The sequence below is a fragment of the Gavia stellata genome, chromosome 2 (genome assembly GCF_030936135.1).
Source record: "Gavia stellata isolate bGavSte3 chromosome 2, bGavSte3.hap2, whole genome shotgun sequence".
Taxonomy (NCBI): Eukaryota; Metazoa; Chordata; class Aves; order Gaviiformes; family Gaviidae; genus Gavia; species Gavia stellata.
The window spans coordinates 42153816-42173926 of record NC_082595.1 but is presented as its reverse complement, the minus strand read 5'-3'; the positions used below and the strand labels follow the sequence as shown (position 1 = coordinate 42173926).

The window sequence follows — 20111 nt, the reverse complement described above, 5'->3', positions numbered from 1 at the left end:
AAATATAAGTATCTTTTCAGTGTTTAGTATTAACTCAGTTTTAAATTAGTGATTGCTATATGTACACCCTGACAAGACCCCAGTGAGAATTATCCACCAGATATGAAAAAATTCAAAACCTATGTTGTTTAATCTTAGTATATCAGGTTTTATTAATAAATAGCAATTTATTGCTATCTTTAGCCAATAGCAGTGATAAACATCTGTGTGGTTCTTGCTTCCCTCCCCCTACCCTCCGTATTTGTTTGAAGGAGCAAATAAAGTTTCTGGAAGAAGAAATACGCTGTATGGAGGAGTCAGAATTGGCTTTTAGTGCTTACACAAATTGGTACGGAGCTACTAACAAGAACTTCAGAAATGTGATCACCAAGTTTGACGTGGTTGATAAAACAGCAATGGAGAAAAAAGTGCAGAAACTGGAGGTACAGTTTTCTTGAGTGCAATTTTTGTTTCTGTTCACCAAAAAGAGGCTATATTTTAACATGCGTCTTAACAGCTGCTCAAAATTCTGACTTCACCTTGCCCAGAGAAGCTAATAGGATAAAGACCACCCAGTATAAAACTTTCTGTTCTCATGTCATATACATATTAGATCACAGTTTGGTTGTTGAGGTTATGAATAGTCCTAACTGATATAATCCTATCCTTCCATAAGGCATGTTTGTATGTGTTTTGTTTTAAGTTAAAATAAATACCCCTTGCAAGGCATACTGTCATGTGTATTTTATACCAGTACACACTGTGGCAAGAAGTGCTTCCTATTTCTCCTTATTGAAATAAATCAATAGTAAAACTCACATTTCATCTCAGAGTTTTAGATATTTTTTTCATATGTCCTGCAGCTTAAACTTAATATGCTAAGGGAAAACTTTCATCTGTTCCAGAATTTGGAGCCTCTCCTGATAGCCCTCAGTTTCTGTGTTTATCTTCACAAGCCCAGTGCAGAACAAAAGTATTTGCTTTTTCTGCTTCCTTTTAGTTTACCACACCTTAACTCCAGGCAATTTTGTAATGTCCATTCAATTTCCCTAGAAATTCCTTCTGTGTCCTTAGTAAAATTAAAAAAAAAAAAAAAAATTTGTTAGCCTCTCACTGATAATAGAACTACAATGAATTTAAAAAAAAAAAAAAGGAGGCAAGAGCTTGCATACCTTTTCGTTAACCAACACTTCCTTCACAGCTGCTATTGAGTGATATGGATGTAGGCCACAGTTTACTGAAATCTGCCCGTGAGAAGGGGGAGCGAGCTATAAAGTACATGGAAGAAAATGAAGTTGACCAGTTAAGAAAAGAAATTAGAGATTATGTGGAGCAGCTTGAAGAGCTGGCTGGCTCCATCAGGAAAGAACACATGACTTCGGAGAAGTGCCTTCAGCTGGCAAAGGAGTTCTCAGACAAGTACAAGGCACAGACTCAGTGGGTCACAGAGTACCAAGCCATCTTACATGCTCCAGCAGAGCCAAAGAGTGAACTCTATGAGAAGAAGGCCCAATTGTCCAAATACAAGGTAAAAAGGGGGTTATATCATTGTACTATTGAATCAATTTTGACTTAGTGACTCGCAATAAATCTTTGATCCAGGTGTCTGTTCAAGTTTCCCCAATAGATGTATAACATGTCTCTGATCTGGATGTCCAAATCAGCATCAAAGTGAAAAGATGCATGACACCTGCATCTATGAACCAGAGTGAGCACCTGAATTTGAAATGTGAATGTCCTAATAAGGCTTCCACATCTGAAAATTTCCTGTTATGGAGCAAAATTCTTTTATGAGTACACATACGAGTAATTCCATTGATACCAACAGAGTTAACTGCTGTTTAAGCAAGGATAGAAATCAGCTGGTCTTTCTTCACTGCAGACGTTGCCTGTTTACATTGGTTTAATCAGCTTTCTGGTTAAAGCTGAATGTCCCAGCTCAACTGACATCTAAGTCAGTCAGCTGCTATAGCCTCCTCTGTTTTTAGTTAGGATATTAATGAAGTAGTTGTTTGGGGTTTTTTTCCAGTCATAAAAATAAGTAGACAAAATTAACAACAAACCCCATTGCTTCTCTTAATGATGTTTTTGTAAAATACTCTAGGATTACATAGATGTTTCATAAGATGTGTATTGGGTCTGGCTGGGATAGGGCTCATAGCAGCCCATGTAGTGCTATGCTTTACATTTGTGGCTAAAACAATGTTGGTAACAAACCAGTGTTTTGGCTATTGCTGAGCGGTACCTGCACAGCATCAAGGCTTTCTCTCTGAAACTGCCTACTACCCCTTGCTGGCTTCAGTACTCAAAGTCATATGTCATACCTGTGTGCTTACTTTCTACATGTTTGGGGAGCTGGTATCTCACTGTCATTTGATAGATGCTGGCATGTGCCTTGCTGTCTGAGCCAGTGGCACAATGACATAACAGATCAGATTGCATACTCTTGAGAGTACAGTCTTATGCACTTGTCTGCATGCTATCTCATTAAGGGGAAGGCTTTGGTGATACTTTCCCACCTATTTGCAGAATTTGTTCCTCTGAGCAAGTTTTATCCCTAACACTTGTCCCTTCACACGTATTAACTCCTTCTCCTTCACCAGCTCCAGATTATCAGCTGTGCTACTAGCCACTCAAAAAAGGAGCAATTGCTCTTAAATGCCTGCAAAGTTGTTGTCTCAGGGCATGGCTGAGAAACATAGTCCTGTATTGGTAGCAAAACTCTTCTCATCTGGAAAGGATGATATATACCGTGATAGAAGGCTGTGCTTCAGATCAAAGGGAAATGAGTGAAATAGATCATCAGTGTTCAATATAAATACTTTAATTCTTGCTTGCATTGTAGTCCATACAGCAGACTGTTCTGTCCCATGAGCCTTCAGTAAAATCAGTGATTGAAAAGGGAGAAGCACTTTTTGATCTGGTGAATGATGTGACTCTGAAAAACAACATTCAAGACCTTCAGAGCAGTTACCAGGAGCTCTGCAGCACAACAAAGGTAAAAAGTCAGGAAGAAAACTCTCGGTTCTTTCAATTTGCTGTATTTTTTCCCCTCTTTAAGAAGCTGACTATTTGTTTCATGCTGTCATGTCACAGCCTGTACACGGAGCCAGTTAGATTTAATTACTTTTTTTTTGGGGGGGTGGGAAGGATGGGGGGCAGTTGTTGAATAAGGAAAGAACTTCTACCTAAATAAATCTAACAAGAGTAGCGGAAATGAATTTTGAGTGTGGCAGGTGAAGTCTTAATAGCACTAAGGGGAAATATGTCAGTGACTAGTTTGTACTATAGTTACTATTTTTAATTGCTTTGAATAGATTTCTAAATACATTATTTCTTGAAGGGACAGATGCCTTTAAATTATACCATTTTGTCTCTTGTTTCTGCTAGATCTCGCACAAACCCTGTTTAATCTAGTTTAGTTGTTGAATGGAAGTCACTGGAGAAAATTAACTGCAAGATGGACATAATTTAATTCAGCGAGGGCATTAATTAATTAACATTAATTCATTAGTCCACATGTATGTAGTACTTTGAAATATCTAATGCATCTAAATATGTCCTAAAGTAAAGCTTTTAATAGGTTATACTAACAAGGATAAGCTCTGCAAACCGTGTTAGTACTTATATTTGACTGAAGTACCTTTAATTGCCAATCCATCACCAATAGCAGATTATTTTATTTTTTCACGGTTGATTTTTAGTTTACAGACATTCCTCTGATCTGTACCACAAAACTGATATCTGTTGCATTAGATGTAATGTTGGACTTGTAGAGAATGTAGAGAAAATTATGAAAAATCTTTCTTAAAAAGAGTAAATACATTTTAATTCAATGTGTACATTCTGAATTTGCCTGCCACAGTCACAGGTAATATGTACGTGCAAAGGCTGTAAGCAGCAGGGACCCAACCATAACATTTGGTAGGTCATATGCAGTCTCTCAAAGAGCACGTAATAACTGTTCCTAAGTGAACTTAATGTCAAGTTGACAGTGTTCCTTTTCTTAAAGTAAGGAGATCCTCTGTTTTCCTCAGTCTTCAAAGTATGGTATTTCATCTGGAGAGAAAATACTGCTCAGTACCACAGAGTTTATTCACACAAGGAATTCCTTCGATGTGTTCCTTAACAGTCTAATCATGTGAGAGTTCCTCTAAATGTACATTTAGAAGATAACTCTCTCACAATGCTTTCAAGCTCTTGGTGGTTTTTGGTTTGGGTTTTTTTTTTTTTTTATTTCTTGTAATTACCTGAATATTTAATTTTGGTTATTGTGGACCTGCAGGCATACGTTGAAACCTTAGAGGTGAGAGTAAAAGAACATGAAGATTACAATAGTGATTTGCAAGAAGGAGAGAAATGGTTATTACATATGTCCAGCAGGCTGGTCAGCCCTGACCTCATGGAGAGTAACAATCTTGAAATAACCACTCAGCAACTAGCTAACCACAAGGTGGGTTTGCTATTGGGTAAACTTCCTCTGTCCAGTAAAACTGAACTTTTCTTTATTGCTTCTCTGTCTCCACTCCAGAGCTCTAGTTATTTGTCATTTACCTGTTTTATTCCTCTTACTGCTGTGTAAATAAGGATCAGTGTCATTAATGCAATTAACAAATCTACCTTGTTGTTAGCACTGTTTTTTAAATGAGACTGTATCTGTGAGCTGCTTTGTACACTGGTCTGAATTCTGTGTCAAATTTTTGCTGAGATGTCCCAGGAAATAAACCACAAAAAGCAGATTAGGGTCATTTTACTCCTAAGGCATTTTTTGCTCTGGCATTTTTAAGGATAAAAAACTATTTTAAATTTTCAGATTTCCCCCCCCCCCCCCCCGCCCCCGCTATTAGGTTGTAACATTTCCTCCATTGCTTTTATTCAAGGTATTGTTATGGTTGCTATTAATGATAATGATTCACTATATTGATAGCTGGTGCTTTCTAGAAAGTAAAAGAAAGTAAAATCCAACCCTCCTCACCACTCCCTGAAACTGAGATTCCAAGGGCAGATATTGAAATCTTTTAAGTCATTGTGATTAGTGTGTTATTCTTTAAGTGACCTCCTCAGATAAAAATTTGGCTCCACCAAAGTCAATGCACAGAACTGTCTACAGTGGAAGAGTTTAGGGAATAAGATACGCTTCAGCATCAGATTTACTCCTTGTTCCTAGACACAAGAGAAGTTGGTGGAGCCCTGGAGAGCATGAAACAAAGGAAGACTAAGGATAGTCTTGGGACATGTTTACACATTATGACAGTGCTACTGATGTTTCTGTGGGATATCTATCTACAGACTTTTGACAATGATTTTACAATGAGTATACACTCTAATAGTGTGACTATAACGATACACGTTGTCTGAAAACTTTTTTCCAATTCAGAAGACAAAGATTGTTTAAGGAGGGAAAAAAAAATAAACCTAATTTTAAAAGCTGTGACGCAGAACATGTTTTAAGTTTAAAATACTTCTTCAAAAGTATTTTATCTATTTCTTAGGCTATCATGGAAGAAATTGCAGGATTTGAAGATCGTCTGAACAACCTTAAGAGTAAAGGCGACTACTTGATCAATCAATGCACAGAACATCTTCAAGCAAAATTTAAGCAAAACATACAAAGCCATCTTCAGGGGACAAAGGACAGCTATTCTGCCATATGTAGCACAGCCCAAAGAGTAAGTCATGTTTCAAAAATGTTTTTATGCCATTTAAGGAGAACACAGAATCACAGAATCACTAAGGTTGGAAAAGACCTGTAAGATCATCAAGTCCAACCTGGAAAAAAAAAAACACCAAACAAAAAAACAACCAAAAAAAACCACAAAAAAAACCCCCAAAACCCACCACACAACAACAGCAAGCCACAAGCCACCCAACACTACACAGCACCATGTCCATCAAGCTACATCCCACAATGCCACATCCACACGCTCCTTGAATATCTCCAGGGAGGGTGACTCTACCACCTCCCTGGGCAGCCTATTCCAATGTTTCACTACTCTCTCAGTAAAGAACTTTTTCCTAATATCCAGCCTGAACCTCCCCTGGCGCAACTTGAGGCCATTTCCTCTAGTCCTGTCACTCGTCACTTGGGAGAAGAGACCAACACCCACCTCTCTGCAACCCCCTTTCAGGTAGTTGTAGAGAGCGATAAGGTCTCCCCTCAGCCTCCTCTTCTCCAGGCTAAACAACGCCAGCTCCCTCAGCCGCTCCTCATAAGACTTGTGTTCCATGAAACACGCATTATTGTTTCTCTAAGTACTTGTTTCTTGAAATGGTGTAAAACTCTTTCTACTGTTTCCATTTAAATTGAGACTACAGGTTACTAATGTGGCACTTCATCATTACTGTGTTACAGCTGAATTCCTTGTGATCTAAATGTTGCCTTGCAGCCAGCAAAACTAGCTGCCTATCAATTCTTACCTTAATCTCTCCACACCCTCAGTATCTTCATGTTAGACTAGCTTCTGAGCAGCTGCAGCAAAGAAATTAGAACTATTCCTACTTCAAAAACTAGGGAGCAAATTGCACTCTTAGTGTCAGCAGTTTGCATATGTACATAATGGGTCTCAATTATGTGCTAGGAAATACTGTCTTTCCTAGCAAAACCAGAATATACAGCTAAGAAGGGCTAGCTGGGTCATTCTGTTAATCCCATTAGGAGATCAAGCCAGCATAGTAAAAAAAAAAAAAAAAAAAAAAAAAGAACAAAAACAAAAAAACCCCCCAAAAAACCAACAAACAAACCCCCAAAAAGTAGACTTCGTAGTAAGATTTGTAGAGGTAGGTAAAACCTCATACTAGATCAATGGAAAAATGTTGAACAAGGATACAGAAATAAGAGACAATGCTCTTCATTTGCATCTTTATTTTTTCTTTCCAGAAATCGTGCCTTAGATATTGACCATCTTCTCCACAAATTAGCCAGATGCAGTGAGAGCTTAAGGGGCTCTCATCCCTTGATACTTTTATGTACAAGGGCTAAAATAACCTCAGTCTTAATAATTCTGTTTTATCTGCAGTTTTCAAGGTGGGAGAAGAGAGCCAATAGTGGTGTTTGAAAATGAGATAACCTTACAAAATGTTTGTTTTAGGTGTACCAGAGTTTAGAACGTGAACTCCAGAAGCATGTTAATCATCAGGATACCCTACAACAGTGCCAGACTTGGCTGTCTACAGTGCAGTCAGAGCTAAAGCCAACTACCTGGCCACCTTTCAGCCTGGCAGATGCAGTTAAACAGGTAAAAGTTTAGCACTTGAAAATGCTCGGTTATTCTTAATAAGGTGAGTTCAGGTAAGAGCTTTATATTAATAGAAATTAGATACTCTCTCTGACCTTCTCAAGAGGGCTGTGTAGCCTCATTGTTTATTCCCAGCTCCAAAAGGAATACCTTGAGTGAAAAATAACTGTAGGTGAAAAATCACACAGGGCTTTTGCTAGCTCTGCTTAATGCTTAGAAATATGTTACCTGAAAAAAAGTTGGCTAATTAGATAAAACTGCTCAGATACTCCACAGATGTGTTTAGCAGAGAGGTTGTGTCTTTCTGCTTGTCCAATTGCCCATCTGTCTATTAATGGTCCTATATGAGACCTGGTTTCATAGTACCATGGACACAAGAGTCTGTTACCAGGCAATTAAACCATTTTTTCAGTCTAAGAGCATAGAACTGTCTCTAGCCCACATTAGCCATTAAGAATGGTTTGCTGCTTGATTATTCTTAGTAACGTCATGTATTTTACATTGGATTTGTACCTTGTTTTCAAATTAAACTGGTATGGCACTAAAAATGCTGGAATTCAGGGCTGTCTCATCCACCATGTGGCTTAACAGAGACCTTGAAATACTACAGATGGCAGCTCCGCAGGGGGAGCAGGGGGGTGACAGTGAGGACAGCAGGGCAGCACCTTCCCAATGACATGCAGACCTGCAGCATACAGGTGAGGACAGCAGAGTCCCCCTGGTGTCAGCCACCATCTTGTGATCACCAGGCAAGTCTGCAGGGATGAGGCCAGTCCCAAGTGGAGGCAGGAGGCCAGGGCAGCAAGGCAAGGCCAGGAGGATCAGCCAGGCACAGATTCACCTATAGTGTAGCTCAGGTGAGGTCCATAGGTGGGTGAGGGCCTGAGCTTATATGCAGCTCTCGAGCCAGGGGAAAGGCTTCTGAACGCTTACGCATTGGCCAGGTCCCAGCTGGGCCAAATCAGGACTGGGCCTGAGCAGAGGCAGCCAAACCCCAAGAAGAGGGGGATAGACGTTGCAAAGCCCTTTGGTGCACTGAGGGCCCTGACCATCGCTGAGGATTAGGGCCCTGTTCCAGTGCTTAATGGTTCTCAGTGTGAAAAATAGTTTCCTGCATATCTAGGAAGAATTTCCCTGTTGCAACTTGTCACTTTTCCCTCTAGTTCTTTTTCTGCTCACCTTGGCAAAGAGTTTCTCTTCTCAGTACTGCCCCCACCTGACCCCTACCATTTTAAGTAATGGCAGACCACAATTAGCCTCTCTTCTCCAGGCTGAACAAACCCAGTTCCTTCAGACCTGCCCAAATGCTATGTACTACAGCCCCTTATCCCCCCAGCCCTTTGCTGGTCTTGCACCAGTTTGCCAATATCTCTTCTATGGGGGAAGAGGGAAACTGGGCCAAATACACCAGGGGCAGCCTGAGAAGTACAGGAGAATAATTGCTTCCTGCAGCTTGCTGTCTACATTCTTGCTGATACAGTAATTTAGGGTTGCCACAAGGGCACACTGCTGTCATGTTCAACTTTTTGCCCTCAAGGACCCACCACTGGCACTCTGCATTAGGTGGTCACTCACCCCTCCTCCCTGGGACTCAAGGAGGTATGTTATTGCCCTGCTTGTCAACACTAATATCAAAATTTTCTTCTGGGATGAGGAAACTCTTCATAGGGAGAGGTGAGCTCCTACAGGCAATGTTGAGAGCAAGAACCCTCAACAGCGTCATGTTGTCTGATCTTGGCAGTTGTAGATATTGGGGATGTTTGGGAGGGTTTCAGAAGGTGTGGGAAAGTGTGTTGTGCCACTGAGCTAGGTTCCCCGTGATCTATCAGACACTGGAAAATTTTATTGGTATGGGCAACATGACACTTTAATAATTGGATAAAGCCCTGCTTCCCATTCACCTTGGGAAAGGAAGTCACCTTGTTGAAACTGTGTGTAGCTATCCAACGCTTTATTTATAAAGAAATAAGCTAGGTAACACATATGTCATTAAGCGCTTTGATAATTGGATAATAATCAATTAGTTCCTTCTTTCCACAATTATGACAGAGCAGTCTTACCTAATAAAATAGTGTTTGTCTACATTTCATCTTTTGGAAATAATAAGCAAAAGTAAAAATACTAAAATGCACGACTAATAAAATACGAGATTATTTCCACAGTATCAGAGTTTATTTGAGGATTGTCTTCCCTCAGGTGAAACATTTCCGGGCTCTGCAGGAGCAGGCCAATACATACTTGGATCTTCTGTGCTCCATGTGTGATCTGTCAGATGCCACAGTGAAGAGTACAGCAACAGATATTCAACAAACAAAACAAATGGTACAAGATAACCAGAGCAACTTGCTTTTAATCCTACTTAAAGCTTTAACTGTCTTGATCTGTCCTCTTTTAAAAAGGTCATATTGGGTAATGGTTTAAAGAAATGTCTTTTTACTTTCCTCTTAAGTATTTCTTTTAGAAATAGTTTTCTCTTTCTTTTTCTACTTTTTTTTTTTTTTTAATTCACACATTGTTATCCTGGTAGTAATACAAAGACATACGACAAAGGTTGCTAGAGGTACTTAGGCAATGTTACAAGGTGTTGGCCTAAAGCCACACAAATAACATTCTATGGAAGAAAACCTGATCCAAATTATTTGTTTTCATAAAAGACAATTCAATCTGTTCTTCTCTGTATTTTATTAAAGCTTAGGCATGTTTTACTGTTATTATTTATTCAACAGTAGACTGATGTTCTTATTAGGATATACTAAAATATTGATTATAATCATAAAAATTATGATGGTTCAATTCATAAATCAGAGTGCATCTATGCATATGTGCATATGCAGACTACATATGAATTTATAGAAGTGTACCTCAATTTAAAGTTTTAAAGTAGCTTAATGCTTGGTTTCAGAATAAAATTATAAACATAAGAGTTATTAGAAAAGAAACATTATGAGCATTCCTGTTGTAAACATGAACATTTTAGTTTCACATACACACACAACCAAACTTTTGAAACTACTTCTACCAAGAGTAAAAATCTAATATATACACTAACAGTATTCAATACCAGAGAAGCAAATTGTACAAATCCAAGTAATTCATAAAAAAAAAAGGCAGTCCAAATATTGAATGGCTAAAAAGTATCCCAAACATCAGAGTAAGATTCTCCTTTTATATATAAAGCATTGAAACATTTTTAAGAAATCACAGATGGTACAGTGCTGAGATATATTAAGCTGGTTGAGTGTCTAAACCTTAAAGGCACCCTACTGCTGTATTTGGAGCAACAGAGCTGTGTGGCTGTTGGTTTAAGGTGATTGATTGGCTCAGATCCAGTAAGCATTCTTCTTATTGGCATTTTACAAAAGGCATATAGGCAAAAAAACTGGACTAAGCAAATTAAATGAAAGTGTTTAGTTTAAGCTTTTATTCGGTCATTGTGAAAGCATGTAGGGCACAGTCCAGCAGTATTCTTGGCATGCAATAGACTAAATCATACAATTAATTTAAGCTTTAAAAGAAGACGAAGAACACTTTGAAATACACACGCTTATAAATATGCTTGCTTCCCTCAAGGGTGAATGGTAATTCTTTTTCCTTTTTCCACAGCTTTCCTTTGATAGGTCTGATTTTTATGACTTTTGAAGGTTAAGACTCTTTTTGTGGATAATACTCGCCCCTTCAGAATCTAGTGCAGAAATTTTCTGTTAGTACAGTATTGTGCTCAGAGTAAGAATGGTATTCATCCTTCATTCTCCAAAAATAGCTACATTAAAGCATTCCTACACCTTTTAATTTCTTTTCTTCTAGATTGAGCAACAGATAATGCACTCACAGTATTTGGCTCAAGGTTGGGAAGAGATCAAACAAATGAAGGCTGAGCTCTGGATATATTTCCAGGATGCAGATCAACAACTACAGAATTTGAAAAGAAGAGGAGCAGAGCTGGAGCTAAACATTGCCCAGAATATGGTACTCCAGGTTAAGGTAAGGAGACTTCATGTTAAGAACAGAAGGTAAGGAAGAAGTTTGTCCTGTGGCTGATATTATTATAATTTGTTATATGCATGTATTGCATAGAATTGCTAATATGTTCCAAGCAAGAGCAGAGAAGACAGAGGAAAGAGGGTTTCCTTATTGATGCTACAGGATGACACAGAAAGCAGAACACTGTACTGTAGTATTTTTCTTGTTCTAACAGTAGGCAATTTTCAGCCTACTGTTCTGATTTGCCTTCACTTTTAATTGCTGATCACAGTGGACCCGAAGACAAGATCTGCAATTTGTGCTTGCTAAGTTCTTTGATTCCAAGACTTCTAAATTATTTACATCTATTTGAAAATTAGTCTAGGAAACTATTCAGTGTTGCTGGACTCTGAAAACCACTGGAGAATAGGTATGTTAGAAACCCAATTTAGTTTACCTGAAATAGTTAGACAAAGGCCTTCAGTTCTTCACTCATTCTTACTCATTTACAGATGAGAGAATTTTTATGGCCATCCTGCACACATCACAAACATCATTAAAGTAACAAGACGAAACAGGAAAACAGATTATTTCTTTGATAAATGCTTGGGTTTTGCATTTTTGGTCTAGACTTTGCTTGTATTTGTTTTCCTATATGCTAGGAGTTAGGTGAAAAGTAAACAGCACTTCTCCCTCATGTCTGTTCTACACAAGTGTTTGAACAAAGTCATAGCCCGTGAAGATACCTCAGCACAACGTGGACTGAAAGCTGTTACGCTAGCTGTCATTAGAGTCCAGGAAGAAGCAGGAGTCTGTACTTCTTCTCTATTTCAGTCAGGAACTTTGGATTATTATGAAAGGCAGTGTACTGTCAGATGTGGCACAATGTGTATTTTCTCTTTGAATTTGCCCTGGTAATTGAAGATGCCTAGTTCCATTTGAAGCAGTCACAAAGAGGAAGGAGGCCTCAGTGAAAACGCACCATCCCAGCAAAGTGCTGGAGCTGGGCATGGTTGTTTAGTTACAGTTATTGGAACTAGAATTTGGGAAAAGACTATATTTACCCTTGACAGTGTGTAAGTGCTGAAAAATATTTGATTAGTTTTAGTTGTCACTATATTGTATATTCTTTTTTTGGGTTCTCTGTGACTTCTTATTCGGTAAGAAATGTGTGTGCAGATGGACTCTCTTATTTACTGGAATTTATTAACTCAAATATCAATCATACCTAGATAATCACTGGCTTTGTTTCAATAATGACAGCAATAATGGTCGCTATTATAGAAGTAGGAGCAAAACAAAGTATGGATGTGAGGGCTTGCTGACTCATGGACTCTGCTTCCTAATTTTAGTCTCTAATGAAAAAGGAAAAGGAAAAAAATTAGCTAGAAACAGTACTGGTAAAATGAATTCTCATGAGACCCAGACTATCTTGCATGTTTTTGTGTACGGTGGGAGCTGTGCTAGTCCGGAAGCCTGGACAACAAGGTGTGACTTGATCATGATTTCTGTTTATCACTGGCACTTGGAAGCTGCTCTGGTTTGCTTTCACATCTATAACCAACCTGTCCTCATCTGAGAAGATGAAGAGAAAGGTTAGGGGAGGGGAGAAGGCACTCCTCCAAATTTACATCTGCATAGCATTTGCCTGGGCAGATAATTAGTCCTTACACTATTTATTTCAGAGTTTTTATTTAAATTCCATCTTACAATTTTGAGTAGGTGTCACCATATTGATTTTGACTTGTATCTTTCAGGAATTCAGTCAGAAGTTGCAGTCTAAGCAGTCAGCTCTTACCTCTGTGACTGAGAAGATGAACAAACTAACCCAAGGACAGGAGTCACCTGAACACAAGGAAATAGGAGAGCTGAGCAACCAGTGGCTGGACCTGTGCCTTCAGGCACACAGTTTGCTCATACAGAGGGAGGAGGATCTGCAGAGGACGGGCGATTATCATGATCGCATGAATGTAGTTGAAGTTTTCTTAGAAAAGCTCACAAAAGAGTGGGACAACCTAGCTAGGTAAAAAACTTAGTAGCACGCACAAAGCTGACAATGCATATACGCTGAAAGAGCTGTTTACAGAGTATCTCTAAGTTGGATCCACTAAAAATCCCTTTTTTGTGCTTAATTAGAAGCAGGCCTCCCTTATTAATTCTAAGACAATTACTTGTATTGAAATAAAGAGAGTTTGAGAAGCCAGATCTTCAGTGTTTGTCTTTTAAGGCAATTGTTGATTGATCCCATCTCAGGATATAGCATTTTCTGACATTTTAAGCATTTTGACTGTTTTATTTGAACTCTCTCATTTGTGTTTACCATGTTTCATGTGTGTTTTTCATTGTGATATTGTGGTTTATCTATTAGACTATTATATTAAAGTTTAGTTGCTTCTGCTACATGATCGCAGCTGCTTTGTGTAGCATAAACACAGCAGCTGTGTGTAAAATTGTGAGAGTCTATTACTGCTGCTATCACTGTCATGGAACAAGATTCACTTCAGCCCCAGTACTTGTTGTTGTTCATATGTGCAATATAACCAGTATACTCTATAGTATTCATGTTAATTTGTACGATCAGCCTGATGATCACATTGCAGTTGAAAGGGAGAGGAATAAAAAAACTTTTAATATTCATATTGATTTCAGCATATAGTGGGCTTATAATTCATCCTGACCTATTTTAAAAGTCTGTCCTGAGATAGGATCTAATAATTAATTCCTGTCCTGTCCATTTTGATAACAGGTCTGATGCTGAAAGTACAAATGTGCACCTTGAAGCTTTGCAAAAATTGGCACTGGCACTACAGGAAAGGAGATTTGCTCTGGAAGATTTGAAAGATCAGAAGCAGAAGATGATAGAACATCTGAATCTTGATGACAAAGAATTAGTAAAGGAGCAATTTGGTCATTTTGAGCAACGCTGGACTCAGCTGGAGGACCTTGTCAAAAGGAAAATTCAAGTTTCTGTTTCAACCTTAGAAGAGCTCAGTTTGGTGCATTCCAAGTTTCAGGAAATAATGGAATGGGCAGAGGAGCAGCAACCTAGTATCTCACAGGCTCTTAAACAGAGCCCTCCTCCAGATTTGGCTCAGAGTCTTCTCATGGATCATCTTACCATTTGCAGTGAGCTCGAAACCAAACAGCTTGTTCTGAAGACGCTTGTGAAGGATGCTGACAAGGTGATGACCAACCTAGGGCTCAATGAAAGGCAGGAGCTGCAGAAAGCACTTTCTGATGCACAGCACCATGTAGATTGTCTCAACGATCTGGTTGGCCAGAGGAGAAAGCACCTGAATAAAGCACTGTCTGAAAAGACCCAGTTTCTTATGGCAGTCTTTCAGGCTACAAACCAAATTCACCAGCATGAGAAGAAGGTAACATTTCCAGAACATATTTGTCTGTTGCCAGAAGATGTGAACAAACAGATCAGGACTTGTAAGAATGCCCAGGCTAACCTGAAAACCTATCAAAATGAAGTCACAGGGTTGTGGGTTCAAGGAAGGGACTTAATGAAAGAAGCAACAGAACAAGAAAAGAGTGAAGTGTTAGGTAAACTGCAAGAACTACAGAATGTGTATGACACTGTTTTACAAAAGTGTAACCAGAGGTTGTTAGAACTGGAGAAAAATAGAGTTTCCAGGAAGTATTTCAAAGAAGACTTGGATAAAGCTTGCCATTGGCTAAAACAAGCTGATATTGTCACATTCCCAGAAGTCAATGTAATGAATAGTAACTCTGAACTATACACACAGTTGGCAAAATATCAACAGATTCTTGAGCAATCTCCAGAATATGAAAATTTGTTACTTGCACTGCAAAGAGATGGCCAAGAAATCCTACCATCACTTAATGAAGTGGATCATTCTTATCTGGATGAAAAACTTAACATTCTTCCTCAGCAATTCACTATTGTCACTGCTCTGGCAAAAGAAAAATTATATAAGGTTCAGGAAGCAATTTATGCCAGAAAAGAGTATGTCTCTTTGATTGAGTTGACAAATAAAGCTCTGACTGAGCTAGAAGATCAGTTTATTAACATGGAGAAAGCTCCAGCTGCTGTTTTAGCCAAAGAAGCTGTGTCACTCCAGCAGGCCTACAGAGATCTCTTAGGTGAAGTGGTGAGCCTTGGTGCAGCAGTAGATGAACTAAACCAGAAGAAGGAGGCCTTTCGAAGCACTGGCCAGCCGTGGCACCCAGAAGAGATGTTAAAACTTGTCACACTATATCACAAGTTGAAGAGGCAAATAGAACAGAAAATCAGCCTCTTGGAAGACACAATAGAAGCATGCCAGGAGCATGAGAAAATGTGTATGCAGTTTGAGGCACAACTAGAGGCAGTGAAGAAGGAGCAAATGAAGGTAAATGAAGAAACACTCCCAGTAGAAGAAAAGTTGAAAATATACCATTCTCTGGTGGGCAGCTTGCAAGACTCGGAGAGTATTCTGAAGCGAATAACTGAACATCTAGAAGCCCTTTCTTCTCAGCTTGACTCATCTGCATATGAAACAACAAATCGCCAAGTGCAGTCTTGGCAAGGGAAACTAAAGTCTTTGCATGCTGCCATTGGTGACACCGTGATGGAGTGCGAGAACAGACTTGTGCAAAGCATAGACTTCCAGACAGAAGTCTGCCGCTCACTCGACTGGTTGAGATGGGTGAAAACAGAACTTAATGGAACATTAAGTTTGGACCTCAAACTGCAAAGCATCCAAGAAGAAATCCGAAAGGTTCAGATACATCAGGAAGAAGTGCAGTCAAGCCTGAGAATAATGAATGCACTGAGCAATAAAGAGAAAGAGAGATATATGAAAGCAAAGGAGCTGATACCTGCTGACCTGGAAAACACTCTTGCTGAGCTGACAGAACTAGACGGTGAAGTTCAAGAAGCTATACACATGAGACAGGTTAGTGCACCCGAAGTGTCATTTAATTTCTGTCTCACGAAGCTGAAAAATATCGCCCTGTAACCTGATGTTTGTAATCATCATGAAAAGATTTATTTTAATAATCCTGTTGTTTGTTTGTTTTAATGACTTAAGTTGTGGCCTGTTGCCATGGATTACCTGGGGGGTGGAGGGGGAAAGGCTTCCTTAATATGCATTTATACCAGCATGTAAAATTGCAAACTCGCTCAAAACCTACTTCCATCTAGTCTCTCTGGACCTGTATTTTAGATATAATAAAGGGAAAAGAAAGCAAGAATGGGCAAAATCCAGACTCTCAGCAGAGGATGTTTTTATTGCTGCTGTGAATTTTATGTCTGTGACCATCTATATAATTTTCCCTTTTATTTCAGGCTACCTTGAATAAATTACATAGCCTGTGCCAAAGATACTACCAAGTGATGCAGATAGCAAATGACTGGCTTGAAGATGCTCAGGAATGTCTACATTTAGCAAGAAATGGTCTTGATATTGAGAACTCTGAGGAGAACCTAAGGAACCACAATGAATTTTTCAGCACAGAAAGTCAGTTCGGTAATCATTTGAAGGAGTTACAGGGCCTTGTGTCTGAGATAGAGCCCTTTATCCAAGCCACAGCAAGAGAGCAGCTGATGCAGAATGTGGCTGCATTGGAGGAAAAGGCCAAAGGGACAAAGCAAGAAGCCAAAACCCAGCAAGAGCAGTTGCAAAGGTATATTAATCTTCTTTTTTTCTTTCATTTTAAGATCACCTTGTTGGTGATGAAAGAAAGATACCACAACATTAGTTATTTTTTTTTAAAATGTTTGTGCTACTGATGAGAGAAGTGATATTGGGATTCAGAGTTCTTGGATTCTGTTTTCTTCTCTACCACTGACTGACTAGATGTGTGATCCTGAGGAACTTATGATAAAGTTACATAAAGCTTGGAATAGCAGGGAGAAGAAGAGTAGGGAATGACTGTCCCTTATTTCACCTGACACAAGACCTATGTAAAAACAAATTAAATTGAAGCAGACATTTTGAACTAAAAGGAAATACCTTTTTAACCAGCATAACTATGTTACTTACTATTCCAGAATGTTCTGGATTCCAAAAGTTGGGATGGGTTTAAAACACAACCTAGAGAAAGTCACTGAGGAAAAGTCAATCAAGGGCTATTAAATGGCAAGCTGTTTCTGTAAGGCACAGCTGAAAATCATGAACATATGCTTCTATGTATGCTCTTTCCCAATAATCTTTCTTTTTCTTGGAAAATACTGTGTAACAGCAAAACTAAGCAGTTACATTGAAAACTAGGTGCAGCAATTTTCCCAATAGTCAAATGGTTTTATATTGCATGAAATTGTTCTTTTTGGAACTGTATTTTTAAGGTGTGCTTCTGAGTGGCAGGAGTACCAGACAGCAAGACAGAATGTTATTGAAGTGATGAATGAGGCTGAGAAAAAATTATCTGAATTCTCAGTTGCTAAAGCCACTTCTTCTTTTGAAGCAGAAGAGAAATTGCTAACACATAAGGTAAGGTACTGAAATTTATATAAAATCCTTTTCCTTCAGTGAAAATAACTGTATGTTTTATAGGTTATATACCTGTGGCGACCTTCAGTTTTTAGATCTTTTCCTTTAGTGCTTAACTGTGTCATAGCACACCAAGAGATGTTTTGTCTTGTTCAGAACACATGTTTTATTTGTGGGGTGACTGGGACAGATATTTTTATTCGCTTTTCAGCTTAATGTCTGTCTATGTGCCTATGACTGTAGAGAACTGAAAGGAACCAGGAGGTTCCTAAAAGCCTGGGATGCATAAGTCCCAAAATTGTGTACCCTGCAAGAAATTCACATCAATAGAAACATCCATCTACTTTGGATCACATGAAATAGTTTTACTGTGTCTCTGTGAAGGCAGGAATCTCCTCTAAGAGTAATGTCATGTCTGCCAGCTTCATGAGAATATCCTGATACCCTTAGACATCTAAAATGACATTAGAGATAAACATGACGTAAAAGTACGCTTAAACACCTGAATTGCTTCTTTCATTTTTAGACTCCAATAGAACTCAATCTTTGCTATGAGAAGGGTCCATCCCTTCTGAGCGGCTAGCAAGGAAGAGATAATCTGATTACACTGGATTTCTGCTGCTTCCAGAAAGTTGCATTTTGGACCAGGTCCTTCAAGTAGCTGTAGCTAATATATTGCATATGAAAAATAAAGTGAGACCTAACCACATCACTCAGCAGAGGGTACCTCCTCTTTGTCTGCAGTGGATGGAAGTGGCTCATCTGCCTGCAAGTGTGTTGAACAGTTGAGTTGTGTTATAAAAGAGGAAAACAGTGCTTATTTTTGGCTTTTTCAGACTCTCGTGTCTGTAGTGAATTCTTTCCATGAGAAGATCACAGCCCTAGAAGAAAAGGCTTCACAGCTGGAAAAAGTTAGCAATGATGCTAGTAAGGCAACTATAAGTAGATCCATGACAACAGTTTGGCAGCGCTGGACACGGCTCCGGAACGTAGCCCAAGAACAAGAGAAAATTTTGGAAGATGCAGTGCAGGAATGGAAGGGCTTTAATGATAAGGTAACTTCTGGTCTTGGTAAATCCTCCTTTTGTTAACTGTACATAGGTTTTCACTCATACTGCCTTATTAATCATCTTATGGTAGAGAAAGCTGATAGCAGGAATAACTGATTTTTCTCAGGTCATACGAAAAAACAGCTACAGAAGACCTAGGTTTAGAACCACTGCCTCCAAGGCTTGCACTATTCTTCTATATGCATGCATGTATAGTAAACACAGAGTTGTTGTGGTTTCTGGCGGTTCTTTAGAATCTTCTCCTCTATGTTTCCCTTCCCCAGGTGGTCTATTCTAGATTAAGTCAACCTCTTTTTTTTTTTTCTTTTTTTTTTTCCCTGAAGGAGTATGAAGTTGCTATTCCTAAATTTCTGCAGTGATATTATTGCCTGTCACTGCTCACCGATCATGTGTCTTTTTTTTTTTTCCCCTTGTATCTTACCTGACTCTTTTTATCTGTCGTTGTCCACTGTTTTATGCTCAGATTGCAGGTTCTCCGAGAATGGGGATAAATGACTTGTGCTAAATATGGGTTTGCCCTGGGGTAGAGCTCTAGGTCCTATGGCAATAAAGATAATAAATGCTAAAAAATATGAGGAGCCACTCATCACTTGACAAAAAAAGTCCCTTAGCGAGTTCTAGTCCAGTGTGAAGAGCTAGGGCTAGCTAGCTAGATCTAGCACATTAGATTATAGATTTATATCTGCTATAAAGACTGCTGCATAAGCCCTATACCACAGCTGGTTTACAGCATCTAAATATGCAGCACTGGGTTTAGCACCTTTTGGTATCAGTTTTACTAGCTTCTTTTTAGTTTCATTATTGACAAGACTGCATCTCTTTACGTAGATTCAGACAGCCACCATAGCAATAGATAAGCTACAAGGTCGCCTACCAGAAAGCTCAGTGGAAAAGGCATCCAAGACAGAGCTCCTGGAACTCCTGGATTACCACAGCAGTTTCCTTCTGGAGGTGGAGAACCAGCTGTCATCTTTGGCCCTGCTCAAACAGCATGCTGTCAGCATGCTTCAGGGTGTGGAAATAAAGCCTCCATCTCAGGAGGAACTACCAGTCATGCAAGAAATCAAAGCAATGCAAGATCGATGCCACAAGTAAGGCAATATTTTAAAAGATTCACTAGAAAAATGGTACCTTACAATTCATTAATAAGAGTTCACGTATCATTTTTGTTATCATTAACAATTACCACGCTTCAAACAAATGTTAATTATTATATTTAAAATAAGCATAAGTTTAATTTTAAAGTATCTTTAATTTTGAAATGTTTTTACCATTTTTTATTTCTGTCTGCAGGAGTATACATTTTAGAATATGTACTTCTTGCCTTGCATAATAATAGTAACTCATGTAAGAGCTGTATAAACTACATTAAAGTTATAACTGATTCTAAACACTTCCATTGCATCTCACCATTAACAGTGACC

At 38.8% G+C, this 20111-nt stretch overlaps 1 protein-coding gene across 1 annotated transcript in view; it reads left to right on the top strand.

The window, feature by feature from the left end:
- The window catches only part of LOC104264024 (nesprin-1-like), a 231113-nt gene that overhangs the window by 126697 nt on the left and 84305 nt on the right, over window positions 1–20111 (top strand). Inside the window, exons 66-79 of the mRNA XM_059828180.1 lie at window positions 252–422; window positions 1181–1507; window positions 2825–2977; window positions 4265–4432; window positions 5472–5648; window positions 7068–7214; window positions 9411–9536; window positions 11019–11195; window positions 12932–13197; window positions 13921–16081; window positions 16474–16811; window positions 17473–17617; window positions 18454–18672; window positions 19516–19778. Coding sequence (XP_059684163.1) covers window positions 252–422; window positions 1181–1507; window positions 2825–2977; window positions 4265–4432; window positions 5472–5648; window positions 7068–7214; window positions 9411–9536; window positions 11019–11195; window positions 12932–13197; window positions 13921–16081; window positions 16474–16811; window positions 17473–17617; window positions 18454–18672; window positions 19516–19778 — 4838 coding nt within the window. The remainder of the gene's footprint in view (window positions 1–251; window positions 423–1180; window positions 1508–2824; window positions 2978–4264; window positions 4433–5471; window positions 5649–7067; window positions 7215–9410; window positions 9537–11018; window positions 11196–12931; window positions 13198–13920; window positions 16082–16473; window positions 16812–17472; window positions 17618–18453; window positions 18673–19515; window positions 19779–20111) is intronic.